The sequence below is a fragment of the Plecotus auritus genome (assembly GCF_963455305.1).
Source record: "Plecotus auritus genome assembly, chromosome: 9".
In the NCBI taxonomy this organism is placed as follows: domain Eukaryota; kingdom Metazoa; phylum Chordata; class Mammalia; order Chiroptera; family Vespertilionidae; genus Plecotus; species Plecotus auritus.
The window spans coordinates 44,701,915-44,729,716 of NC_137783.1; the positions used below are offsets into that span (position 1 = coordinate 44,701,915).

At 53.0% G+C, this 27,802-nt stretch overlaps 1 protein-coding gene across 2 annotated transcripts in view; it reads left to right on the forward strand.

Moving 5' to 3' along the window:
- Nucleotides 1–318: 318 nt before the first annotated feature.
- ADAMTS14 (ADAM metallopeptidase with thrombospondin type 1 motif 14) overlaps nucleotides 319–27,802 on the forward strand; it is a gene marked incomplete at its 5' end in the record, with an annotated part of 79,718 nt that continues 52,234 nt past the window's right edge. For both annotated transcript variants that reach the window (XM_080688667.1, XM_080688666.1), the window contains 3 exons: nucleotides 319–400; nucleotides 2,125–2,552; nucleotides 25,573–25,729. In XM_080688667.1, the coding sequence (XP_080544793.1) occupies nucleotides 319–400; nucleotides 2,125–2,552; nucleotides 25,573–25,729 (667 nt within the window). The remainder of the gene's footprint in view (nucleotides 401–2,124; nucleotides 2,553–25,572; nucleotides 25,730–27,802) is intronic.

The following is a 27,802-nucleotide window of genomic DNA, read 5'->3' on the forward strand; positions in this document are numbered from 1 at the left end:
GCCGCCCCCTCGCCCGCTCCCGCGCGTCCCGGAGCCTCACGGCGCGGGAGAACCGACAGACAGTTGGCACCGGGGGCGATGGCACGTTGGCTGCATCGCTCTCCCGCCGCCAGCCTCGGGCGCCCGGAGCCACATATCCAGGCGGCGGCGCCGTGCCGGGGACCGGGAGCGGGAGGGCGGGAGGCGACGAGGCTGGAGGAGGCGGCGGCAGAGGCCGGCCGGTCGGCTCTCCAGCAGCCCAGGGCGCGCCCTAGCCGCGTCCGCAACCCGGAGCGCGGGGCTACGGCGCCCGCCCGGCCCGCGTTCCCGCGTGGCCACATGGCTCCGCTCCGCGCGCTGCTATCCTGCCTGCTGCCCCTGCACTGTGCGCTCTGCGCCGCCGCGGGCAGCCGGACCCCAGGTGCGTGCGGGGCGGGCGCGTAGGGTCTGGGGTGCATGCGGGTCAGGGTGATGCGACATTGCCAGAGGGGCTGGCTGAGCAGCGTCCTAGCGGGTCCGAGGCGGTGCGCACACTGGGGCTAAGTTCTGTTTTCTTTCCCTGTGCACCGATGCTGTCCTGTGATTTCTCTAACTTTCTGGCACCAGTTTGGGAGAGACAACCTAGGAGAGGATTTGGGAATACGGATTCTCTTCTTAGGGGTTGTACAACTTTCTCTTTGTCGTTGTGTTTTTTTTCTCTCTGTCACACACTCTCTCCTGTGTGTTTTTCTTTCAGTGTCTTCTCTCTCCAACTTGTATGCATGTGTGCACATGTGTGTACATGTATGCAAGTGTCTGTCACACACATAGAATCAGGCTGGCAGGTGGTTACCATACACCCCAGTGGACACACCTGCGTAGAAACACACATCCCTCCCTCGCCACAGCATTGTCACGCTCTGTGCAGACACCAAGTCACACACAGACCAAACAGACTCCACCCTCACCTGGCAATGTGGGGTGCCCTCCTGGTGGCTCTGAACATTGAGAGGCAGCTCCCATAATTTCCAGGCAGGGTGGCTGCTTGTGTGTGAGCTCTGTTCATGTGCAAGAGCAGTTTGCCGCTCTGTTGACTAATTAGTTTGCCGACCTCTGGGATAGGGGCTTAATCACAAGGAACAACAACAGCCTGTAATTATTGGAATCGAGAGTCTAGCTGAAGTCTTGGGGCTCCTGTGCTGTGATGGGTTATCCAGAGGAGAGCCGGCCATGGGGGGATTTTCAGGACACATCATTTTCCAGATTTTATCAGTGCTGTGAAGGGGACTGGGGAGGCAGGAGATAGAGCTGTGTGGAAATGAAAATTCCTCCCAACCCCGGATCCATGAATCACCAGGCCTGGGAGCCAGGGAGCTGTCATTCCTGCCTCGCCTGGCTTGGGCTCAGGGAGGGCTGTGTGAGGACGGGGCCACTGGCATGCAGCCTGGAGCAGGGGGTCATGACCTCACACTTAATTCAGTCCCAGTGGGCAGGTCACCCTTTGCGTCTTTTTTTATTTTTGAAGATCTATACTTACCCGGCTTGGGGCTGGGCCATGTAGAAATCTCGGCAGCCACTGTGCTGCTTAAAAAAGTTTTCTTTCTAAACATGGAAAAATATAGAACTTGTATTCCCTCCCTTCCCTCTCCAGCTCCTCCTTTCTCCTTGACGTGTGCCCAGGATCCCCTGGGTTTCTAGGTGTGTTTGTTTTGCCAGCTGCGTTCAAGGAGCTTGGTGAGGAGGGCCCTACCCCAGGCTGGTCTGGTGACTTCAGCACATTGGGAATGTTTGGGCAGACCCTGTCTTTGCCCTGGGGGCTTTGGAGGGAATTTCATTGCTTTCTTCTGCAGTGCTCAGGGTTGGAAGGTTTACTGCTAGAGTGACAGGACTCTGCTTGGCATTATTTATTTTCTTCTGCTAAGTTGAAAAGGACCTGGGGACTCCCGGAAACAATTTATGTCCACAAAGTACTTGAACACCATTCATCCGAGTGCAGAGATCCGGGGGCTTAGGAAGCAAGAGATAAGAAATGGATGAACTTGGGCTCGGGGTCCCTTCAAGGTGACACTCAGAGTTGCAGATGGCTCCCCGCCCCAGTGGGGTTTCTGGCTTTCCCTTACCTTTGCACAGCCTGTACTGAAGTAACTCCTTGCTTGCCTCCAGCAGAGCTGCCCCTCTCCGGAAGGCTCAGTGACTATGGTCTGACCGTGCCCCGCAGCACAGATTTCCGGGGTCGCTTCCTCTCCCATGTGGTGTCCGGCCCAGCAGCAGCCTCTACAGGGAGTACGTCAGAAGACAGGCCACCTGCACCACCCTCACACGCTGGTCACCTGCGGGTGGCCCGCAGCCCCCTGCGCCCCAGAGGAGCCACTCCACAGCTTGACCGGCTCTACTTCAATGTCACTGTTTTTGGGGAGGAATTGCACTTGCGCCTTCGGCCCAACCGGCGGCTGGTGGTGCCCGGATCCTCTGCAGAGTGGCAGGAGGACTTTCGGGAGCTCTTCCGACAGCCCTTGCAGCAAGAGTGTGTCTACACCGGGAGTGTCACAGGCATGCCAGGGGCAGCTGTCGCCATCAGCAACTGTGATGGATTGGTAAGGGACAAGCCTTTCCTCAAGCTGCATTTTACCCCTCTCCCCATTCTCTGAGCCGGGCAGACCTGGCTTCCTCCTTAGCTCCCCAGTGTCTGGGGACTCCTGTGGGCAGGTTGTGTGGTTTGGACTATGCTGCTTTCCAAGAAAACCCCACATGCCCTGCTGGCACCAGGTATATGCTCTGCCAGGTGGATGGCGGCCCAGCTGGGATGATCCCTTATCCTGCTCATCCCCTCACCATCTTCAGACAGGACGGGGCCACAACTTAGCTGGCAGGGATCTCTGAGCCCAGACACACGCAGGGGTGAGGAAGGTGGGCTCTACTGAGATTGATTCTTGGCTGTGCCACTTATTAGCCACAAGGCTTTGGATAAGTGACTTGCCTTCCCTGTGGTTCTTTCCTGTGTGAAAAGTGAGGGCTTATTCGTTCTGCACATGCTTATTGTGTGTGCCCCGTAGGCCCAGCTCTGTCCAGGCCCTGGGGCTACCGGTGGCCTGAGGCAGACACGGTCCCTGCTGTCATGGAGCGGACCTGCTGGTGATGATCACATGACCTGCCTTCCTGGGCAGCACGGTTGGTGCTCGCACCTGCCTGGCTTGTGGTCCAGCCTCTGTCGGTGTTGGTGGCTATTATTGCTACTGTTATGTCCCCTGCTAACTCTGGTCCCTGAAGCCAGCCTGCTCTTTCTGCCCGCTCTGCTCTGTGAGTTCCCTTTCTTAGGACCTGCTCCCTCCTCCCAAGCATCACTGCAAACCAGAAAGCCATGAGTGGCTGCTCTCTTTCTCACCCTCAATTCCTGCTGCATCTTGGTCCCCTCACTGCTCCTTCCTCAGTGTGCCAGGCCCTCCTGAGCCTGTGTGGCAGCCTCAGAGGAGTGGGCATTCTTTGTGTGGTCTCTACTCGGTCAGGTATGAGCTCATGTGTCCCAGGAAAGGACCCACTTGCCCCTTTGCCCTTGAGCTTTAAGAGAGGGATGAGTCATATGGGGGGATGGGAAAGGGGTTTTTCCCTTATTGGCAGGGCTGGGGGCATTTCTCACCACCTTCCCATCCTTCAGAGGGACCTTCCTGCTGAATGGCTGCTTCTGTCTAGGCCAGTGCTTCTCAATCTTTCTTTCATCCTCCCGCCCCCTCCCAAAGAGCCTTTGTAGACATTTTTCCTAATCGCCACCCCCATGAAATTTTAATACCATAGATAAACTGAATATATGTTTATAAACTGTATGTATATCCGCGCTTTACATATAACGACTAATTTTTTTGCCTTTCAAAGAACCAGATTTTGCCCATTGGCGGTGTTAGGGCCTCCCTTGAGAGGCTTGGTCTAAGCAGCAGTTGGTTCTCAAAGTTGAGCGTGTGCTAGAATCACCTGGAACGCGAGGGTTCTGCGGAGTAGGCTTTGAGAAACCCAGGATGTAAGGACAGCTGCAGAAGGCTAAGACCTTGTCCTGCTGCCAGGGTGAGCCTTGGCTGCCGGCCCGCCCTGGCTCAGCAGTTCTGTGCAGCAGGAGCCCTCAGTCAGCCTGCTGGCTAGCGCTGTGCTGTGGCCACAAATTTTGGTTGAAAATCCGAGGTGACGTTTGGAATCACCCAGGAATGCAGGGTCTGTGCAGAGGGAGAGACAGAAAGCGCCGGTGCACACCGGTGGCTTGGCTGAATGACATGTGAACTCCTTCTAAGGTCATTGGCCACATAGGCTGTCACCTGTGCAGTGACAGGCTGGGTCTCCCCCTGGTTTGACTGCTGCCATATATGTATACCGGGGACCACAGGCATCAGTAGATGGTCATCACCATTAATAAAGTAACTGTCCACCCCCTTAGTCCCCTGAAAACTTCTTGTCGTTGAACTAGTTCAGCAGCCCATTGATAAGTGGTCACTGACTGTTAGATGATGCAGGGATCCTTCGTGACCCCGACCCAGCACCCATGAAGCAAGGTCACGTGGCCACGGGCTGTGGTGCACAGAGTGACGAGCTGCACTCTGGGTTGGGGGTGGGAGGCTGCTTGGGGGCCTGGGGCCAGGCATTGCTCAGCCAGTGTTGCTGACCTTCGGTGGCCTATGAGTAAATGTTCTCATGAGCTGTGTGACCTGGGCAGGTCACTCTCCATCTCTGGGCTTTACTCTTCTCATTTGTCCAAAGGGGGTCTGATGCTCCCTGGCAGATGGAAATCGATTCATTGTGACATTTGCAGAAGCTGGATCAGGTCTCAGAGACTGTCCAGTGATGGGCTTCTGGAGCCTGCACTGCAGTGGAACTGAGGCTCGCCTGGTCCCCCTGCCCTTGGTCAGGGGTAGAGATGGACCTCACAGGGCTGAGCCTCAGGCTGGGCCTCTGCTTGTGCCCGTGACTGTCTCCAGAGGCCAGTCCCTCAGTCTGAATCCCAGGGGCCTCCCCATCCAGGTTCCTGACGGGCCACACCCAGCACAGAGGCCTCCCCAGAGCAGAGATTTCCTCACTTCTAGCCCATTCCAGAAACCTGCTCTGTGAGGGAAATTTGCTCTGTTTTCAGTGTCCCAGCCGAGCCACCTTTGGATTCAGAAGGCTACTGTGCAGCATTTCGATGATAAGATTTAACTCTGGGTCTTCATGTGGTTTCTGGATTTTAACCCATTTTCTTCAACATCTCAAATGCCAAAGTCATTCATTCCCAAGAAAATATGAACTGAGCACTGGCCATGAGCAAGGCCCACAGGGAGATGAAGGGAAATGAAAGTGACACAAATAATAACAGTAGCAGGAATGAGTCCTTCTTATGGCTCAGGCACAGCGTGCATTCCGTCCCAGCACACTTACTGTCATGTGCATTCATGAACTGCACCCGTGGGGGAGATGAGGAAACAGCCATGGGGAGGAGATCTGACGATAATGCAGACAGCTCCCAATAGCATGGGACTTCACAGTGTTCAAGGCCCTTCAGTCATATGCACTGTGTAGGCAGATATTGTTTTTACCCTGCTTTGCACAGAGTCAGGTCCTGCCCTCAAGGAATTTGGGTGCCAAACAATAGGGAGCCCATAAGTAGAATCAACATTACCTTGTTGGTTTTTCAGAACACAGTGGGGTGGGAACTCAGTAAATGGGAGTGATTATTATCTGAGGTGTCAGAGAAGATGGTATTTGAACTGGGCCTTAAAGGATGAGTAGAAGTTTGCTGGGTCCAAAGGGTAAGTCAGGCATTGCGGGCAGAGGAAAGAGCTTGAGCAAGTGAGTGAGGCTGGATGAGGCTGGGAGGGGATCCGAGAAGACACTCTGGGCAGCTGGGCCTTGGTCTTACCGTGAGGAGGGCAGAATGGGAGAGGTGGGCCAGGGCAGGGATGTGGCAGGCTGCTATCTGAGAGGAATTTGGACGGGGAGTTGGGAGATATGGCTGTGTGACCCTGGGCTTGCTGCCTTCCTTCTCTGGTCCTCACCTGCCTCCTAGTTATATCGCAGAGGCGGAAATGGATGAGCTCAGAGCCCCTTCCTGCTCTGGCATTGGCACTTTGTGACAGGGGGCAGGCCTTGCTGGAGGAGCTTGGAGCCCGGCCCTTGTAAACCCATAGTTGACTCCTCCCTTCCTGGTGGGTCCTGGGGCATGCTCTGTGCCAGGCCTGGGCTGGGCTGTTGGGGCAGAGAGGAAAGGCACCAGTCCTGAGCTTGGCCCTCACAGCCGAGCCAACGTGCCAGTTGTAAGATGGTCTGAACAAAGCCTTCTTGCCAGCCTTGCAGCCATTTGGCATCTTAGCTGCTCTGGTGAGAAGCACTGTCTCTGAACTGGTGGCTCGATCTTTATTTTACCTGGAACCTGCAATGGGGGGCCGTGACCATCACCCCCCTTCCAATTCTTCTGCCATCCATAGAGTCACTCACCATTGGGCACCTGGGGGAGCCACTAGGGGGATTCTGTGCACTGCGGTTAGTTCATGCCTGAACCTGAGCAATGGGTACTCTACCTTACTTCCCACCTGCTCTTCTGGAGGGCCTGGTATCACAGCTGGGGCGGAGGGCTTGGAGGATCCAGACAGAGGGAGCTAGGACCCTGTCCTGGATGAGTTTGTAGGCTAATGGGGACCCAGATATAAAGCCAACAAATTAAAATTCTGTGAGGCAGCAGCAGGAGGACCCATTTGTTTTCGTTAGGACATCCAGGAAGACTCCCCAGAGGAGGTGGCATTGGCTCAAGACTTTAAACATTGTAAAGCCCTAGTTGGTTTGGCTCAGTGGATAGAATGTTGGACTGTGGGCTGAAGGGTCCCGGGTTCGATTCCAGTCAAGGGCACGTACCTCAGTTGCAGGCTCCTCCCCGTCTCGGGCCTTGGCCTTGGTCAGGGCATGTGCAGGAGGCAACCAAATCGATGTGTTTATCTCACATCGATATTTCCCTCGGTCTTTCCCTCTCCCTTCCACTCTCTCTAAAAGTTAATGGAAAAATATCCTCGGGTAAGGATTAAAAATAAATGAACAAATAAACAAGGAAGACAGTGTGGGGCGCCTGGCCAGCAGAGAGAACGACTGACTGAGACAAGCTTGAGGATGTTTGGGAGAATGAAAGAAGGGATGTGGGGAGACCAAGTCCTACTGCAGTGTTTCTTCTGGGAGTGGGGGTGGCTGTCAGACGCTAGGGTTCCAAATTAAGAATGTGCCCAGGCAACAGCAGCAACCTGTACCCTTCAGAGCCTCTGCTAGGGAGCCTGACCAGTTATTGCAGCAGTTCTCCCCATGCTCCCATGACCCCTGACCTCTGAGGGCCTGTGTGCAGGACCCCTGGCTGGGGGCCAGGTGCATAACGACCCTCTGCTAGTGGTTGTGTCTCTGAATTCCTGGGAGGAATATGGAGGCCAGGGGTCGGGCCAGTTCTTGTGGGTCCTATAGGGGTTCTGAGGTACAGTAATGGGGTGAGCAGAGTGGGGTCCCTGATTCTTTGTGGGGCCTTGTGCTCACTGTGTCCATCTAGAACCTGGGTCCTGGGCCTTGCTGCCCTGCACTGGGGTGATGAGGGCTTGGCTGCGCTGCCTCTGTGAGTCACGGGACTAGTGTGGAAGTAGCCACACGTGTAAGATTTGTCACCATCTGGTTTCATTTTCCATCCTATGCAGATGGTGCATTGAACAAAAAAAATCCTCAACTGAAGATATGTTTTTAGGGAGAGGAAAGAGAGAGAGAGAGAGAGAGAGAGAGAGAGAGAGAGAGAGAGAGAGAGAGAGAGAGGGAAACATCAATGTGAGAGAAACAGCAATTGGTTACCTCCAGTATGTGCCCCGACCAGGGATAGAACCCACGGCAATCTAGGTGCGAGTCCTGACTGAGAAATGAACCTGCCACCTTTTGCTATACAGGACGATGCTCCAACCAACCGAGCCCCCTGGCCAGGACTGCAGATGGTGCATTCTTAACGAGTTGCACTAAGTAGACCCCTGGCAGACAGTGTGGGGAGAGGGCAGGGGAGGCTGAGTCCCAGCCCTGCTTCTTGCCTCTGTCTAATATTGTACAAGTCACAGAAGCTCTCTAAGCTCAGTCCTTCAATTTAAAAATGGGATTACAATGAGGGGGAGGTGGGATTGTTAGCTAAAAACGTCAGGGGTATTTTTATGGGGTGACGAAATGCTCTAAAATGGATTGTGGTGGTGGTTGCACAACTCTATGCATGTAACTAAAAGCCATTGAATCTACACTTTAAATGCGTGAACTGTATGGTATGTGAATTATATCTCAATGAAACTGTTATAAGAAGTGCCTGGTCCATACAAAGGCCAATGGCAGGCATTGTTAGTAGTAATTAAGAGGCTACAGTCTAGAGTGGAAGGAAGTGTGGGGTCTCTGCTCTGATACAGACTAGCTGTGTGGCCTTGAATAAGTTTCTCAATCTCTCTGCTTAGATTCCTCATCTGTAAGGAGAGGAGAAGTGCAATCAACTATAAGGTTGCTCAGAGGATTAAATAAGATAATATAAAAAGTGAAAGGCCCGGTACATGGTGGAGCCGTAGAAATGGGGATTGTTATTAATAGTAACATTTATTACTTCTTTACAGTAACGAATGCAGCAATTACAGTTCTTGTGAGAGCCCCTGGTACTGTAGCAGCACGTAGATGACCAGTGTTCTTGTGGGAGTCTGAGGCCACCTGCGGGCCCAGGTTGGCCAGGCCTGTTTCCTCCGCGGCAGCAGCTTTCTCTGAGGAAGGGGTCATATCATGCTTGCTCAGTGCACAGGACTGTGAATTTTACAACTGGGCTGTAAGACCCCAGGTGCCTGGGGATACTGAGAGATGCATTCCCTTAACAATCTGTGGGTCCCTGCCTAGATGCAGGCGTAGACTTTGACTAGGTCCCTCTCTCCCTGGGCTCCAGAAGCCCACAGTTGAAAGAGAAGGCCAACACACAGTAGAGAGTGTGCAAGAAGGCAGCCCACACTACACTTGAGTGTTTTGTGGAAATGCAGGGAAGCATAATGCACTCAGTGGGTGGCGTGGAGGTGAGTGCTGAGAAGGGAGGTGCTTCCTGAGAAGGAAGGCTTCCTAGGGGAGGGGACAGTTGGGCTGGGTTTTTAAGCATCCGTAGGAGTTTTTAAAGCCAAGGTAGGCTCTATAAGCATCCTGCAGGAAAGGAAACCTGATGTCTTCACAGGATTCAAGGAATGGCAAGTCATCCCAGCTCTCCCGGGATGAAAACGCAGCGTGGGAAATCCCTGCCTCCTGTGGAGCTTAGCCCTGCCCCCGTGGCCACAGGGAGCACAGGTTTGTAAGCAGGAGTCACGTTAGCATTTGGGGAGGGAGCTTTCCCGTGGCCACAGGGAGCACAGGTTTGTAAGCAGGAGTCACGTTAGCATTTGGGGAGGGAGCTTTCCCGTGGCATGCTCGTGCGGCAGCTCTGCCTGTGGCTCATTGGTGTCCTGGTGTCAACCCTGTCCTCACTCTGGGGGCTGCTCTTTGCTGGCTGGGGAGTGAGCGAGCTGTCCTGGCAGCTCCTTCGGAAGCCCGGCTCCATCCTGCTGCCCAGCCCTTCCCCTGGGGATGTGGAGTGTGAGGCCTGGAGTTTCACCTAGCTGTCCTGTCCCCATACATCTTTGACTGCAGGCCGCTTGCACTCACATGTCTGTGCTGAGAACCCTGGGAGGGGGCGGGGGTGTCTGGCCCCACGTTGGTGTAGGCCTCACCTTCTACTCCACCTGCATCTCCAGCCTCTACCCCAGCCAGGCTAGAGCGTTCATGCCTCGCTCTGCGGCCCCTCTGACTCTGTTCATTCTGTTTTCACCCCTCCGTGGTGCCTTCTCCTTCTTCTCTGCTTGATGCACCCCCTCCCCGCCCCGCATTGTGGCCATTTAGTTCTCAGAAATCAGAGACTGTGTCTGACATTTTGCATGTCTCTGAGTGTGGAGCACAGGGCTGGGCCATGGGACACCGGAGGTCTTGACTTCAGATGCCTCCAGGAGGAGGAAATGCAGGAGAAAGAGAAGAGGGTCAGTTACCAGCAGGGGAGGTGGGATTGTGCAAATTGGAGAGGACGATGCCCTCTCTAAAGGGAGTGGCATTTTGATGGTGCAAAATCTTTGAGTGTTTTAAGGAGAAATCAGAAATATGGATTTTTAAGCAAAGTAGTCTGTTATTTAAGCAGAGTGTTCTATTTCTTAACATGGCAGGGCTGCTCGCCAGAGGCCAGGGGCTGCCCATGTGAGGCAGTGTGTGCAGGGGATGAGAGCGTGGCCCCTGGAACCAGCCGCCTGGGTTGAGATCCGAGCTCTGCCCTTTACATGCTGTGTGGCCTTGGACAGTTTCCAGATCTCTCTGTGCCTCAATTTCCTCATCTGTAAAGTGGGGATTATCATAGTAGTCACTTAGCTCAGTACTTGATCAATACAGCAGCGTTGGCATTGCCTTTAAATGGTGTGGATTTACTGGTGGAGTTGGCTGCGTCTGAGGTGGGGGGGTGGCGGGAAAGAAGAAGAGAGAAGAGCACTTAAAGTGCTGCCGTGGTGCCTAGATAAATATGGAAACTGAGGCAGAGCCCACGGCGGGTCGTTTCCAGATCCCTGGTCGCCCAGTCCAGGGCTCGTCTTGCTTCCAGGAGGCCCCGTGCCGCCTGGGCCTGTCTGAGTGGACGGCTGGGTTTCCAGTCCTCAAGGTGGTGTGATCCAGCAGCTTCAGCTCCCCAGTCTCCCTACAGCTGTGTCTTGCTGGAATAATAACTTATTTATGATATGGAATAGAAGCTAGACATCACCTCACTGCCTCTCCTCTGAGCAGAGCCAGACTCCCATTCCAGCAAGGGCTGGTCTGGGGGCACTTTCTATTTTTCTTCCCTGGCATCTTGGGGCTGGCTGGAGTGCTGAGTGTGGTGGGGGCTGCCCTTGCCTTCCATCTGCGTCCCAGTGTCAGTGTGGCAGAGGCCCAAGGTGGGGCCTCGGTGAGGGCCCAGGGGGTCTCTGCATTCCCTGGACCCTACACTGGGAAATTCCCAAGCCACCTGCCAGGCCCAGCATTCCATTTTCAGCATGTGGGCCTTGCTCAGCCTTCAAAGACCACAATAGTCATAGGAATACTTGCAGGCTCCCGGCAGCTCCACGGAGCTCCATGGAGCTCCTCCTCAGCACAAACAATCCTTGTGTTATGATAACCTCCGGGGGCGCATCCCAGCTCAGCATCATTTCTTCGTAACCCTGACTTTGGCCTGAGTGCACACAGCTGGGCTGGAAGTAGCTGTGGAGGCCTCTCGGTCCCCTTTTCACTTTCCAGACCAGAAAGCCGAGGCTCAGGGAAGGGAAGGGACTCACCCAGGGTCATGCAGTAGGCGATTGTCAGGGCCGATGGAGTCTGGTGCCTGACTCCCAGTCCAGTGCTCCCCCTACCCCCCAGCCCCCATCCCACGTGACCTCTCTCAAGTCAGTGGAAAAAGACGAGTAAATGTGAATAGTGACGCAAGGTCATCAGCCTTGTGATGGCCATGATGTGGTGGCCTGGCAACAGCTTGACAGCATGCGTGTGAAAGAGACTGGTCCAGGGGTTGCCCTGTGGGGCTGCCCTGTGGGGCTGCCCTGGGAGTCCTCCGGCCAGGGTCCCAGGTGGAGTGTTTATGAGGCTCCCACTGTGAGGGTCATTGTTTTCCTAAAACTGGGAAGCCAACTAAGCAAAAACAAAAGTCAACAGCCCCAGTTAGCAGGATCTGAAGCTCAAAAGGAACCTGGCGTTTCTTAGCCCCGAGTCAGCACTGCCGATGTTTTATCCATGTTCAACCTACTGCAGGGCAGTGGGCTGCTGTTGTGTACACACTGCTTGTCATGGAACATTACAAACCCCGCAGTCTCTGTTTTCTTCTGCTTCTGCAACATCGCTGAACAGGCCCCTTTTAGAGAAACCTCCGAAGGTGGGAACGTTTGTCAGGACACGCTTGGCTGAATGCACACCCTGTTCCCCAAGGGCCGGGCCGCTGGAAGCCCTTTGTCAGCTTTTGCTTCTAAGCCAACCAAACATTTATGCCTTTGATCTCCCAGAAAACACCCGCACCCCCAAGCCACCCCAGCCCACAGAAGAGGTTCATTTCCGCCCCTCGAGGCTGGCAGCAGCTCACACTCCAAATTAGCTTCTCCAGCCCAAAGAGGCCTTGTGTTCCGCAGCCCCGCAAGCTGCTGGCCTGGTGCATTGAGTGCTTAATACTTCGTCACCTCATAACTCACGGCCCCTGGATGGGGAGGCTCTTCTAGGTGAAGCGGTCCCCTAAGCCGTAGGGCCATAGCCCAGGGGAGTTTGTCTTGGAGGTTTGGAGCCAGGATGCTTGTTGAATGTGTTTTGTTCCGAAGCTGGTCACAGTGGATCAGTACTTGTCCTCCTAAAGCTTGTGTCTGCAAGAGGGACAGACAGACATACCCACCGAGAGCTCCTTGGGGCATGGAGGAGGGAGAAATTATGGGATGGCATTTGAGCTGGGCTGGAAGGGCATTCCTGGCAGAGCTCACAGCAGGGGCAAAGGCCTGGGGCCATGTGGACACCTGTGGTTCAGAACAGGTCCCTGAGCTGCTGAGGGGGGCGTGGCGGGGAGCACGGGGGCACGGGGGTTGTTGCTATTGATTCCAAAAGACAAAGAAACAGGGCTTGATGGGAATAACAAGTGCCAGGTGGTCCGAACCACTCTGCTGTCTCCCCAGGTGATGGGCATGGCCTCCCTAACTGATCTCCTCCCTTTCATCCTTTGAACTCTTCACCCAGACCCCTCCCCTCCCCCCAATACTCCCTGGGAGCAGCTCCGTGGGCCCTGGAGTTGTTCCTCCGGCCCGTCCTCCTGCGACCTCCTCTGCTCCTCCCTCCCTGCTCCTGATGCCCTTGCTGGGACACCCCTCCCAAGACACTGCCAGCACCTGCCCCTCATCTTCCTCAGGCCTTTGCTCAGATGTCCCCTTCTTAGTACATCATCCCTGACTCACTTATTTAAAATGTCAACCCCCCGTTTTCTCCTCTGCTTGATTTTTCTCCATGGCTATTTCCATGTGGTATGCCATATTTTTACCTAGATCCCCCCTTGAGGTGAGGAGGAATTTTTGACTTTGTCCCCAGCACCTAGAACAGGGCCTGCTCAATGCATATCTGATGAATGAATGAATGAATGAATGAATGAGTAGATAAATAGTGTTGCAGACAGAGGTTAGGAGAGGTAAACTTGCAGAGATGTGCGTGAACACGTAAAGTGAGTCGAGGACCGGGTGAATGGCCGGAGTGGCTGTCATGTGGGCATTGTGTTGTTACTAACTGAGGGCTCGGCACAGACAAGCTTTGATGAAGTGTCTGAGTTCTAACAAATCTGGAAAACATGCTACTGTGCTGGGCCCTGAGCAGGAGTAAGGACAGTGGCTGCCTCATTTGATGGTGATCTCCAGCTCCCCCGGGGCTCCTCCCACTGTGCGGAGGATGTGGCGGCGCCTGAAGGGGATGTGTAGAGCTGGGCCTGGGACGGAATTCGGGTGGCCGATCTACTTTCTGTCCTCCCGTGGTGCTCACCCTCCTTCTGTAGGGAGCCTTCACCGCCCTCCCCCCGCAACCTCCCACCCATACATCCCTCATTTATCACTCACTGCAGACCCGCCATGTGTCAGACTAAGTGGGAAACATTTTACATGCGTGTCTCATGTGGAGGAGACATGGTTTAAAGCCAAGCCAACACCATTCTGGGCCAGGCTAAGGGATCAGAGGGGAGGCCTGGCTGGATCAATGATCTGGGACAAGTGACCTTAGCCTTGGGAGGGACTGGCTGCCTCTTTTCCCTAGGTTTGTTCCACCATCAGCTGGCTTGCTTCTGAGCCGTAGGTCTCAGACTGCAGGGCCTCAATGCAGGGGGCTGCTGCTCAGCTCGGGGCCTGGCAGCCACCCGCCGTCTGGCATGTGAGGACTGCTTCCTGTCTCTTCGTCCTGAAGCTGCCGCCTCTGCTGCCAGGACTCCAGGCCAAGCAGGGGGCCAGGCAGAGCTCCCAGCCCGAGCTTGGTGGGCCGTGGTGGTGACAAAGGGAGAAGCCTCAGACCCACGTGGCTCCTGGGCACGGGGGATGGAAACTGGGGGTGGTTGCCAGCCTGGCAAAGTCTGCCCTGGACTCTGGTTGGGCTCCAGGGTGGGGGTTTGCAGCCCAAGGGGAGTCGCTGACACCTGCAGTGTGAGGCCCTGCCCTGCCCCTGGGCCAGCCAACTCTGCGGTGGGGTCACACAACTGAGCACCTTTCCTTTAAGAACATTTACCAAGCTTTTGAAGACCCAAGCAACTGTGTTTTCCACAGGCCAGAGTACAGAATCAATCACCACCTTCATCTTCATCATCATAGAGGTACTGACATGGAGACTCCCCAGCTGGGGTGGCTGTGACATCATTGATTTGGCTACCCAGCAGATCACAGCCCTCCTTTCCCACCTCCAAGACCCCCACCCTGCTCAGAGAAGTTTTTAGTCAATTATTCTTCACTCACAGTGGAGTCCCACCTCGAGGGGAGGGGATGGTTAGGCCCTAAGACAGCACCTAAGGCACAGCTCACATGTGGTCCAGGTGGTCCTTGGTCATGCTCAGCCTGAGGAGATGCTCACAGCAGAAGAGGGGCGCAGTAAGCCGGCCTGTCCAGACTCCGTTCCCCCAGCCCCTCGGTCAGGGCATGCACCCATTGCCCTTTCCCTCCCTCTCTGTCTTTCTTGCCCATTTCCTGCATCATGACAAACACTTCTGGTTCGACACTCCATGCTGCTACGGCTGTCTTTGTGAAACATGGATGATCACTTCCTCTGAGTACCATTCCTTTTTTGGAAGCTTCCAGAGTCTAGATCATCAGTTCGGGCCCTGGCAGCACATTAGAATCTCCTGGGCAGTGTTGAGAAAATCCGATGCCCCACTGCTGAGATTTGATCCATTGGTCTGGGGTGTGGCCTGGGCGTCAGTAGTTCTGCAAATCCCTGGCTGATTCTAATGGGCATTCAGGGGTGAGACCCACTGGTGTAGCCTCCTGGGTTTGACGGAAAAGTTAGGGTCACCTCATGGGGGACCAGGAGAGGCAGGTTGAAGAAGGAAGGAAAGGTAGTCAGCCACCCTGCTGTGGGCCAGGCCTCAGGAGGGGTATCCTCTTCGTTGTTTTAGCCCATCTTCTCAGCAACCCTTTGGCTTCAGATGTGGAAACTGAGGCTTGCAGAGGGCCTGTGTCACCAGCTGGGAAGGACTGGCTTGGTGAGGCCCAGGTGTTTCACTCCCAGGCAGCCTCTACACCACTTTGCAGGGAGGTTGGATGACAGAAGGAGACTCCCATGCTGTTTGTCTCCTTTTTAAAACTTTGCTTAAAAAGAATTGTTATACAGTCATGACCTGTGCATTGTAGCAGGCAGACATTCTGTGCAGGATTGGCTTTCCCTTTCAGATAGGGGAATTACAGAAAAGTTAGAAAAGAGAAGGAATTGCCTACAGTTCTGCCACCCAAAGACAACTCTCCAGCAACTGAGTGTTTCCACCAACATTTTATCTGTGCATGTTCCCTCTTACCTTTAAAATTACCCTGCACCAGCATTCTCTTGGTGAGGACTTCTCTCCTTAAGGATGCTCAACCACAGGTATTTTTTACTGTTTACAGACAGGGGATTTGAGCAGGTCAAAGCCAGGTCACAGTGGAGCCAGGAGTTAGAGACAAAGCATCCTGTGGTTCAAGAATGCTGCTTCTGGCACCCCCGTATGAGCCACTGGGGCTCCCGGGCACACTTTGAACGATAGTCATGATAACCATGCGGCAAATCGAGCATGTGCATGGTCCTTGCTGCCAGGGGGGGCCATTCTGGGTGCTCTATGTGTATTTCTCAGGGCAACCCCAAAGACAGGTGTGTTGTAATCCTGAAGCACAGGGATGTTAAGCAACTTGCCAAGATGAGATGGTCTGAGAGTAGCAGAGCTCAGCTTCTGGCTCTAGAGTCTCCGCATTTACTCCCCACACGCCCCACATCACTTCTCCCCCCGAGAAGGATTCTTGCTGCACATGAACTGGGCCTAGCAAGACCTCAGTAACCTTTCACCCAGCACCTCCCAGGGTGTGGGGCCTGCAGAGGTCATGACCCTAGGAAGTGCAGCCAAGTGGTCATCCCAGATAACTTTCTCCAGTTGGTGGAGGCTCTCTGCTTCCTGGTGTTTCCCCCAACCCTTTGGCCTGTTCTGGGAGCTCTGATGCCGCCGGTGTGGGCGTGGCAGGGTGTGCCAGTTGAGGACAAGCCTGGTGCTTCTCGGCTCCATCCTCCAAGGGCTCTTCCTCCTGCCTGTTCTCAAGGCTGAAGCTTGGGGTGAATCAGCTTTCAGACTGGGGGTCGAGCCCGCAACCCACACATGTGCCCTGACGGGGAATCAGAGAGGGGCAGAGAGGGGCAGAAATTACAGCCCTAAAATCAGCTTTCAGCTTTCTTTGGCTTGGGCCCAGGCCTTGGCAGCCCAGCCTCAGCAGAGCTCCTGTGGCTTGGGGCTTCCACATCAGGTTTGAATTATATGAATCTCAGCCGCCTCAGGCTTTCATCCCAGCTCTGCTGACTCATGCTTTCGTGGTAGTGGGCCGCCTGTGCACCTTGTGTGTGTGTGTTGTCTGCCTGCACGTGTGTTGTCTCTGTGTGTATGTTGTCTCAGTGCATGTGTGTGTGTCATCTTGGTGCATGTGTGGCATCTCCCTGTGTATGTGTCATCTTTTTTTCATAGCTTTATTGAGATAAAATTCACATGCCATGCAATTCACCGATTTAAAGTATGTGATTCAGTGGATTTTTATCATATGCACAGATTTGTATAATTATTACCACGTTTAATTTTATAACATTTCCTCTATCTCAAAAAGAAGTCCTGTACCTTTTAGCTATCACCCCTTTAATCTATTACCCCATCCCCCAGCAACCACTAGTCTACTTTCTGTCTCTATAGATTTCCCTCTATTCTGGACATTTCGTATAAATGGAGTCATATATATGTGGTCTTTGGTGACTGGCTTCTTTCATTCCCTGTAATGTTTTCAAGATTCACCATGTTACAGCATATATCAGTACTTCATTCCTTTTTAGGGTTGAATAATATTCCATCGCGTGATATACCACATTTGGTTTATCCATTCATCAGTTGATGGACATTTGGGTTTTCTAATTTTTGGCTCTTGTGAGTAGTGCCGCAGTGAGCACTTGTGTAGAAGTTTTTGTGTGGACATATATTTTCATTTCTCTTGGGTATATAGCAAGGAGTGGACTTGCCGGGCCATATGGTAACTCTGTTTAATATTTGAGGTACTTCCAGACTGTTTTCCAAAGTGGCTGCATCACTTTACATTCCCACCAGCAATGTGTAAGGGTTCCAATTTCCCCACATCTTGGCAACACTTATTATGGGACTTTTTAAAAAAAAATATATATATATATTATTGATTTTAGAGAGGAAGGGAGAGGGAGAGAGAGATAGAAACATCAATGATGAGAGAGAATCATTGATTGGCTGCCTCCTGCACGCCCCCCACTGGGGATCGAGCCTGCAACCCAGGCATGTGCCCTTGGCCGGAATTGAACCTGGGACCTTTCAGTCCGCAGGCTGACACTCTATCCATTGAGCAAAACCAGCTAGGGCTATTATGGGACTTTTTGATTCTAGCCATCCTAGTGGGTGTGAAGGGGTATCTCATTGTGGTTTTGATTTGCATTTCCCTACGGATAAATGATGTCGAGCACCTTTTAAAGTGCTTATTGGTCATTTGTATATATTCCTTGGAGCAATGTTTACTTGGATCCTGTTTCTACTTTTAAATTGGATTGTTTGTCTTTTTATTATTGAGTTGCATGTGTTCTTTATATGTTCAGGTACAAGTCCCTAATCAGGGGAGCAGAGGCTGGTCTCTCATGTCCTTTTGCAACCCCAACCCCATCACGTCTAGCTTGCAGTGGTTGTTTCATGAAGACATAGGGCCATACGGAGGGAGGAAAGGGTCTGGGCCACCTCGAAGAGCCCTGGCAGGAGTGGTGGTCCTAGGGTGAGGGGGTGTGTAGGGTGGGGCTGGCCCCCCCTCTCTCATTACTCTGAGACAGATGGGCCCAGGGTGACCCATGTGAGGGTCTTAATACCTGCAGGTTACCTTGGGTGGTGCAGCTTTCAGTTGAACTGACCCAAAAGAATGATGGATGGTGGGAGAGATGGGGAAGGATTTGAAAACCCCAATCCCGGGCCCACCCCTCCTCTTGATTTCTAACTTGAGGGTTTGGAACGTGATGGTGCCGTTTTCTGGGATGGGGTGGCAAAGGAGGGGGAGGAGGTCGGCTTTAAAGTTTGAGGTGCCCAGCAGGGCCCAGGGTCTCTATCAAGGAGACTGTTGGACAATTCCACATGGAATTCTGGGCGGGGTCAGGGCTGGGCTGTAATTTAGGAGTTATCTGAAAGTGCCTGGTATTGAAAGCCTTGGGATCAGGGGAGCTTCCCAGGAGAAATGTGTGAGCTGTGTGAGACCAGGATGAGCTGAAATGGATGAGCTTTGTGAGACCAGGATAAGGAATTGGTTGCTGGCTCTGGCCACTGAGGTCACAGGTGGCCCTAATGAGAGTAGCTTCCGGGAAGTGATGGCTCTACAAGTCCCTGTGGGATGGGCTGAGGAGAGACATGAGACCTGGAAATGGAGGCAAGGTGGAGGCTGTGGCCGGGTCTCTGCTTTCTCCTGGACTGGGCTGGGCGGGAGGGAGTTTCACAGATGCGAGATCCTGAGTGCACCTGTGTGCCAGTGAGAACGATCGGGAGAGGGAGCATGGGGATGCCCAAAAGAGGGGCAGTAATTGCCAGAGCTAAGTCCTTGAGGAGGTGAAAGGGAGTGTCCTGAGCACGGTGGTGAGAGGACAGGGGAGAGCCTGCCTGGTGGTGTCTGCTTTTTCCTTGAGAACAGGAGAGGGTGCCGGGCTGGTGTGGCTCAGTGGTTGAACATCGACCTATGAACCAGGAGGTCGCAGTTTGATTCCCGGTCAGGGCACATGCGTGGGTTGCGGGCTTGACCCCCAGTTGGGGTTATGCAGGAAGCAGTTGTTCAATGATTCTCATCATTGATGTTTCTTTCTCTCTCTCCATCTCCCTTCCTCTCTGAAGTCAATAAAAATAAAATGTATTTAAAAATAAAAGAAATAGGAGAGGGTGAGAGGGCAGTGTTGGAGGTCAAAGCCATTGGGAGAACCAGAATGCAGACATAACAGGGAGGTGCAGCCGAATCCCAGCCAGCATCATGCTGATATAAGCGTTGTGGCAGCTGATTTCAAGTGAGACCAGTGGGCACCATGTGTGTTGTCTCCGTCAGTGTGAAGACATGGAGTGCTTGGCTGGTTGGGTTGAACCAGGGTAGAGGCTTCCCTGGAAAAGTAGATGGAGGGGAAGGTGGGGAGAGTTATACGTGTTTGCAGGAGAATTATTATGTATCTAGACCAAGAAGTCCAAGGTGGTGTGTAGGGGATATGAGGACTTGGTGTGTGTGGGGGGGAGGCGGGGAGACTGACAGTGATAAAGGGGTGAGGTCACACTTTGGAGGTCTTAGTGAAGTCTAATAATAGCTGGAGCCAGCATGCTAGAGTGAAGTGAGCAGAACCGTGGTGGAAGGGAAGGAGACTGCTGACGTCGAGGTTTCTGCGGTTGGAGCAGGTAATGCTGTTTAGGTAGGTGTCTAGGGAGGGCACATGGCTAGCAGTGGCTGGAACAGAAGCAGGTTGCTGGGTTGGGGTGAACCTGGTGGAAGCCATTTCTTTTTTAAAAAAAATATATTTTTATTGATTTCAGAGAGGAAGGGAGAAGGAGAGAGAGAGAGAGAAACATCAATGATGAGAGAGAATCATTGATCGGTTGCCTCCTACATGTCCCCCACTGGGGATTGAGCCCGCAACCCAGGCATGTGCCCCTGGCTGGAATCAAACCCAGAACCCTTCAGTCCGCAGACCGACGCTCTATCCATTGAGCCAAGCTGGCTAGGGCTCTTTCTTTTTTAAAAATATATTTTTATTGATTTCAGAGAGGAAGGGAGAGGGAGAGAGAGACAGAAACATCAATGATGAGAGAGAATAATTGATTGGCTGCCTCCTGCACGCCTCCCACTGGGGATCGAGCCTGCAACCTGGGACCCTTCAGTCCGCAGGCTAACTGAGCCAAAGCAGCTACGGCTGGTGGAAGCCATTTCTGATTCTCACACCACTCCCAGTGTGCGCATCACCTCAGACTCCACTTGCAGGGTTTTCTTTCATTTCCTACAGTGGAACAGTTTCAAGCTGAATTTGCTGGAAGCCTAGAACCTAAGCGCAGCTGACAGTAAAATTCGCATAATGGCATTTCCAGAACAAGTTCGGGCCCACGAATACACTCTTCTTGGGAGGTGGTGGGATGGTGGCGTTGGAGGAGGCCTGCTCTGCTTCTTTCTCTTCTGGGAGGCCCCACAGAGGCCAGTCTTGGAAGGAGAAGGAAGAGGAGATCTGGCTCCACTGGCACTGCCATCTTGAAATGCTCCCTTCTTCTGGGCATTCAACAAAGGTTGGCAAACTGAGGGTGCCACATGTGGGTTCAGGATCCCCTGTCCCAGAGCCAAGCTGTCTTCTCAGAGTCAAGCCACTTGCCCTGTCTGCACCCCAGGCTGGGTTCTTGCCTGTTGTCTCTGCACTTGACTCAGCACAGATGGAGCGCTGCCCTTGTCCAAACCCGGACTTTTGCACCATCTAAAGTCATGTATTCCAGTCCTCGGGGGTCTCTTCCTGGGACCTCCCTGGCTCTTTGTACCCTTGCCTCCCAAATTTACATGCAAGTTCATGCAATTTTAGGATAAACATGTTTATACGCACATGCACACACACATACTAAGTCCAAAATAATATGGCTTCAAAAATTTGCTAAAATATTTGGGACCTCACCCTCATGATAGCTACTGGTGACAACTGAACTTGCTCAGTTATGACCCTCTGCAGGGTCCATACGCCAGCACTCACCTCTTCTGTCATGAGTGATTTGCTCTGGAATTACTTAGGAGTTGGGGGCTTCCCCTGAGGGAAAGCAGGACTGGAAAACTTCAATTAGCGTGGCCTGGAGGCCTCTGCATGAAGAGGCAGCAGAAGGTGGCCCCTTCACAACCAAAACAATGTCACCATCATATTGGAAAAGTCAAATAGGCCTCCCCCACCAGCCAGTCACCTTCTAGGAAAGGCCCCTCACAACAGTTATATTAAAGGTCTTGAGCTTGGCTGAGCGGGGTTAAGACTGCCAATTGGAGAGTTTCCATTCAGAGAAATTGCCCGAAGACTTGAATAAAATAAGGGTGAAAACAGAATTGGCTGACATTTCTTTCCCAACTTACCAGAACTTATTTCCCGCCTTTTTTCTTACACAGAAATCTGATTTGATTTTAGAGCTTTAAAATTAGCCGCCACTTTTCAGAAACATAAACATCTCATAAACTGAGAGACAGGAGTCATTTGGCAAAGGGGCAGAGAGCCAGAAAGTTCCTGTTGCCAGTCTGTCTGCCCTGCATGGGGCCTGGTTTCCTGGCCAGGGCAGAGCTGGAGGGATTGTGGGCCAAACCTCTCGTGGTGTAGGTGGGGAAACTGAAGGCCTCGTGGGAGGGCCGGCCCAGCCTGCCACCTGATCTGGTGGCCGAGCCTCTCTAGGAGGAGGATTTCAGAGGTGGAGGGGCCCCCAGGCCTGGACAAGAATTGCCTGTCAAGACTGGACATGAGGCACAGAATGGACAGGGTACTTGCTGGGAAAGTTCTGTCCTTGATCCGGGGTGGAAACTGGTGGGACCCACAGTCACAAAGATGCTTGACACTTACAGGCTGTCTTTGCCCTAAACAGTTAAACTGGGTGGGGAAATAGGGGTTGTTTAACTCTTCCCTGGAGAGAGGCCTGTGGGCTGCGTGGGGGCTGAGCCAGGCTCAGGAATCCTGGTACTTCCACTCTGGTACAGGAGTGCTGAGGGTGTGATGAGGGTGGTGTGTGGGGTGAGGGGTCAGGTCTCCTGGGGAGTGAAAGGGCGCTGCTCCTTTAGGGCTGTGTGCTGAAATTTCTCATTCTCACGCCATAGTGAGAGGAGGCCTGACTTCCTTTGGAGCCTTTTTTTTTTTTTTTTTGCCTAGAGATGGGAAGTGAACATCTTGCTGGCTCTTCAAGGTCAGACCAGACCAGAGGCCCAGCGATATGCAAATGGATTATGAAAGAAAAGTTTCTTTGTTCCAAGTGGCCCCCAAGGGCAGAAGCAGGGCCCAGTATGGCCTGAGGTAATATAGCCCAGGGGTGAAGAGCCACATAGAGCTGGTCTCTTGTTCTAGTCCTGTCACTTGCTGGGTGACTTTGGGCAAGTTACTTAACCATTCTGAGCCTCTGTTTCCTCATCCATGAAGTGGGTCTAGTATTTGTGGCAACCTCATAGGATTGTTGTAAAGGGGAAATAATATTTGTAAATAAAAGTGGCAGATCCTATTATTATGATAATAAGACTTTATAAAAGGTAGAATGTAGGCAGTGTGTTTTAGCTCAATGAAACATTGAGTGTCCTTACATTAAAAAAAGGTTATATCTTGAGGGAGGCAGCTCTCTGTCACTAGAGGCATCTGAACAAAAGTTAGAGGTCTCCTAATTGAGGATATTGTTGAGGGTTTGAAGCCCCAGACTGGGGCAGGCAGGTGACCTTGAAAGGTCGGTGTGGTCCGTGATTGTGGGCAGGGAAGGTGGGCTGGAAGGCAGTGCCTTGAAGCCCAGCCCTAGGCTATGTGATTGTTCCAGAACCTGCATCCCTCATATGAGGCGCGGAGATCTGGTGGCCCAATCGAGTCACTGGGTGATGAGGCAGGGAATGTCAGATGAAGAACCCTCCGCGTGCAGTTGGTTAACCAAGTCTCAGAACAGTGTGCTGAGCGGGGTCTTCTGCCCCCTGACCTGGAGAATTCTACCGCCAGGCTGCTTCCAGAGGGGCAACGGGCAGAGCCAACATAGGCAGCAGCCCTCAGCAAGCCTGGGTTTGTATGACTGGCCTGAATGAAACACAGGCCTTTTGACTTGTGCTATGAAGACCTTCTGCCTTGCGCTATGAAGACCTTCTGCCTTGCGTGGCCTTGAACGGGGCAGGAACAATCCCCCTGGGTGTCAGTGAGGGGTACAGAAAGAGGGATAGGCATGGCCAAGGCTCTTTGATTTGGCCACACTTATCCAGGTTCTGGTTCAGCTTCTGCCCATGAGCCTGAATGCCTTCCGGGTCCCCATACTGCCCTTCATGCTTCCACAGATTGCCCAGGCCCCTACCTGGACTGCCCTTTCCAGCTCAGGTGGGCTTCTTCTGCCACCCTAACAGCTTCTCTCTTCAGGTGCAGTCATCTCCCTTCTGCTGGCCGTGGGGGTCTAGCAGGGCCTGTGAGTCCCAGGGTGACCATGTTACTCAGGCTGGACCAACCAGTCTCCCCTGTTGCAGATTAAAGGAAAGTCTCCTTGTCTCTGGTGGCAGGGTGGAGGTGTGTCGGCAAGAGTGGACTCTGTAACCTTGTGTAGGAGAGCAAAGCTGATGCAGAAGGTCTGAGAGGCGGGCTGGAGAGGGAGCTGAGGGCTCTTCCAGTGCCTGCCCCTGCCATGGTTTGTCATGGGGCCAATGCACTGCACTTGGGGCCAAGAGGGTTCAAGTTGAATGTTTGTCCCTTGTGACTGAGAGCCTGATGGATGCCTGTCCTTCAGGTATACCCACTGTAGCACTGAGCACAGCACATGGCCACGCTCTGCTCCTCTGCGGGCCCTTCTCTCCAGGCGATGAGCAATACAAAGCCAAAAGCTGGGCCTCATTTATTATCTGTATCTCCCTGCCCTTGGCACACAGCAGGTGCAAAAGCAAAAACATAGAAGTTCTCTGAATGAAAGGAAGGACGCACAGTATAAGGTTTGATGTTAACATTTTAATAAGCAGACCCGAACTTTTGCAGACAATTGAATATTGCCTCATACTGTGGTTACCTTGGGGAGCCCCAAGCTTGTTCCAGTACAATCCTGCTATTTCCCCCGGGAAGGTGTTTGGCCTCCTGGTTGGGTCTGTTTATGAGATAGAGGCAGCCATCTTAGTTTGGATCCAAATGGTGTTTTCAGTTTGATCAACAGATGTAGCTGGAAGGAACATGAGCTGCTGCTGGGAGGCTCCGCGGTGAGTGCTCTGCAGGCCTCGGCCCGGTCCCCTAAGGAGCAATCTCCAAACAGGCTGAGGTGGGAAAATTGGTGAGCTCAGCTGCTTGAAAAAGAGGTGCTCCTATTCGAACAGGAAGACCCCACAGATTTATTTGTTTGTTTATTTATTTAATTAATTAATCTTCACCCAAGGATATTTTTTCCGTTGCTTTTTAGAGAGAGTGGAAGGGAGGGGGAGAGATGGAGAGAGAAACATCGATATGAGAAAGACACATGGATTGGTTGTCTCCCGTGTGTGCCTGGACCAGGGCTGGGGATCAAGCCTGCAACCGAGGTACGTACCCTTGACCGGAATCGAACCCAGAACCCTTCAGTCCTCGGGTCGACGCTCTATCCACTGAGCCAAACTGGCTAGGGTGGTCCCACAGATTTATAAACACAATTCCTTCATTCACTGCTTTGTGTTCACAGCTGTATTGCCAGTGTCTGAAGCAGTGATGGTATGCCGTAGGCACTCAATACATATTTGTTGAAGGAGTGAAGGAATTCAACAAATATATATATTTATTAAGGATTGCCTACTATTTTCCAGGCACTGTGGGAGGTGGGCTGGTCTTACTAGTTTTATAGAGCTGACACGTGTGTGGGGGTAGGGCTGTGCAGCTACACATGCATTCACATACATCTCGTTACAGGTTTCATTGCCCCCGGGATTATTGCCTTCATCGGGGCCTAATAACATATTGGCTGGGCTTGGCCAAGGTCATATGTTTTTATTTCCAAGGCCAATACCTGATTTTTTAAAGAGAACATTTTGATGCAGGCAAAGACTTAGATTGAAAACAGAGCACGCACTCCTGGGGCACTGTTCTGGCTCATTTATCGTCAGCAAACAGCTGCTTTCCCTGGCTTGCATACCACATGCTTTAAATCTGAAATAATAGCACTTTGTAGTGGATGGGGGGGCGGGGTGGGACCAGCTCCCACCTTCGAGATAATTAGGCATTACCGATAGGATTTTCCCCTCCGTCTGCCTGAAGGTAGAGGCAAACCCGCATGATGGTGGCAGTGCTTTGGGGTGGAATGTGGTGCCCTAGTGTGTGTCCATGTCCCTCATGGTAGTGATTCCCCCCCTTTTAGCACTTGAACCCCTTGATTACATGAAATGTTATGTGGAACCCTGTGAGTGCACACACAGCGAAAGTGGGTCTGCTTATCTTGAAACTGGCATGGGCTCCCTTGCGCAGTCTCCTTATAACCCCTCCTAGTTGCCTGCTGGATTCCAGAGCTCCCCAAGGTCCTGGAAGAAGAGCCTGCATACGTGTGGTCACACACATGTGGTCACATATGTGTGCAGTTGCAACTGCTCCCTTGTACTGTGCCATGTATTCATGGCTCTTCTCTCTCCCCCTTTCCTTCTGCCTACTGCTCAGGCGGGCCTCATCCGCACAGATGTCACCGACTACTTCATTGAGCCCCTGGAGCGGGGGCAGCAAGAGAAGGAGGCAGGCGGGAGGACACACGTGGTGTACCGCCGGGAAGCTGTCCAGCAGGAGTGGGCAGAGCCTGGAGGGGACCTTCACAACGAAGGTAGGCTGTGGGCAGGGCCCCAAGCTCTGCTTCTGTTCAAACCTCTGGGGTGTTTTTAGGTAACTTGAGGCCTTAAGCCACTCAATGCCTGGCCTTAGTCTTCTCATCTGTAAAATGGGACTGGGCCCAGTAGACCTATTGCACCTACTGTAACTAGTGGGTTTTAGAGGCTATTATAACTGTCTGCCATTGGTGGCTAGAGGAACTACTTGAACCTCTGGAACTGTGGAACTTGGGGCTGCAGAGGTCTCTGAGGAGTTCAGCGTTGCTTGGCAAGGCTATTTCTTTGCCCACACAGTAGGTGGAATAGCTGTAGTCAGCTCTTTCCCCTAACCCTAACTCCACCCCCGGGGGCCACAGGAGGAAAGTTCTTAGGGTGCTCATAGGGAATCTGCCTCGTGTCAGGGCATCGGGGTCAGCTTGGTGTCCACTAGACTATTTTTAAATCCTGTCTCCAGTGCTGTCTACTGTGTGACCCTAAGCAAGTTACTTAACACCTCTGAGCCTCGTTTCCTAGTCTGTAAAGTGAGGACGATCGATTTTCACCTCTGAGATTGTGTGTATGAAAATTCCAGCATGGAGTTTGGCACGTGGTAGGTGCTTAATGAAGGGTTGCTCTTATTCTACTGGTGTTGTTAGGCTGACTACTGACACGTGAGGGTGTCCCTGCATCCTGGTGACCAGCATAGCCATCAGGACCCATGGCTGAGCGAATGAAGCAGTGGATGCAATGTGTGCCGGTCCTGGGCCCGTGGCCAGCTTCACTGTCCAACTTCGCCTTGTCATGAAGGCTTTGGCCAAGAGGACACGAGGAGGCCCTGGGTGGAATCCAGCCATGAGCTCCACACCCACCAGCCCAGGCCCTGGTGGGTTGAGCATAGCATGAAGGAATGATTGAAAGCCAGCTGTCCCCACATACAGTGCCTCCTTTGAAGCTCCAGCTGCGCTCCATGTCCCTCATAAGAGAAGCCGCAGTTCCAGGACTAGCCGAGAGGAGGAGGCTCTGCAGGCCTGGAGTGTGGGGTGGATTGCAGGGGCAGGGTGGTGACGGGCACCGTTGCCTCCATCACGGCTGGAAGGAGTGACAAGGCTCATTGGATTCCATTTTATTTGAGGCCAGTTTTGAATCAAAAGACCCTGAATCCTCATTTGAGGCGCGGCCCTGGGGAAGTCCTGCTCACGGCCTGGACCAACCCCATCGCCTGCCGTGGGCTGTGGCTGGGAAGCTGAGACCGCTGAGCTGGCGGAGTTGGAGCTCAGGCCCAGGACTCCGTGTGACTCCTCTCATCAGGCTGCCCGCTGGAACTCCTGCGGGCCGCGGGCAATTCCATGCCTGGGCCAGTGGTCGGCAAACTCATTAGTCAACAGAGCCAAATATCAAGAGTACAACGATTGAAATTTCTTTTGAGAGCCAAATTTTTAAAACTTAAACTTCTTCTAACGCCACTTCTTCAAAATAGACTCACCCAGGCCGTGGTATTTTGTGGAAGAGCCACACTCAAGGGGCCAAAGAGCCGCATGTGGCTCGCGAGCCGCAGTTTGCCAACCATGGCCCTGGGCCCATCTGGGCTCTTCCTTAGAAAGACAAGGGGCAGTGAAGACTTTCTTGGAAACCTGTGACTCTTACTCTGTTATTTTAAGACCAGCAGTGGGTCTGAGCCCAGTGTGTGGAGCAGCGTTTCTGGGTGTGCCTGTCTCCATTTAACATTCTTGATGAGCAGGAAGGGGTTTGCCTCACGTCTTTGGGTATACTTGGCATATAGAGGCCTGGGCCAGCTGGTCAATGCCTGCTTAGCCGCAGTAGCCACACTTTTGAGGAATCTCCCCCAGACTGAGCACCTCCCCCATCTCCGCCCAGGAGTTGGCTAAGCTCAGATGTCCCCTCTCCTGGATCGGATCCCTCAGCCCCCGGGATTCCTCCTGGGACTGTCCCCTTCCTCCTAACAAGCCGGGGTGGGAGTGTCCTAGGGGACAGATACCAAGTCTCAATGATGTTTGTGTCCCTCCTATGAGCTGTTCTGTTCTGGGGCCGGTGTCTAACTCTCCTCAAGGAAGGAAAGGAGGCGTCAGAGG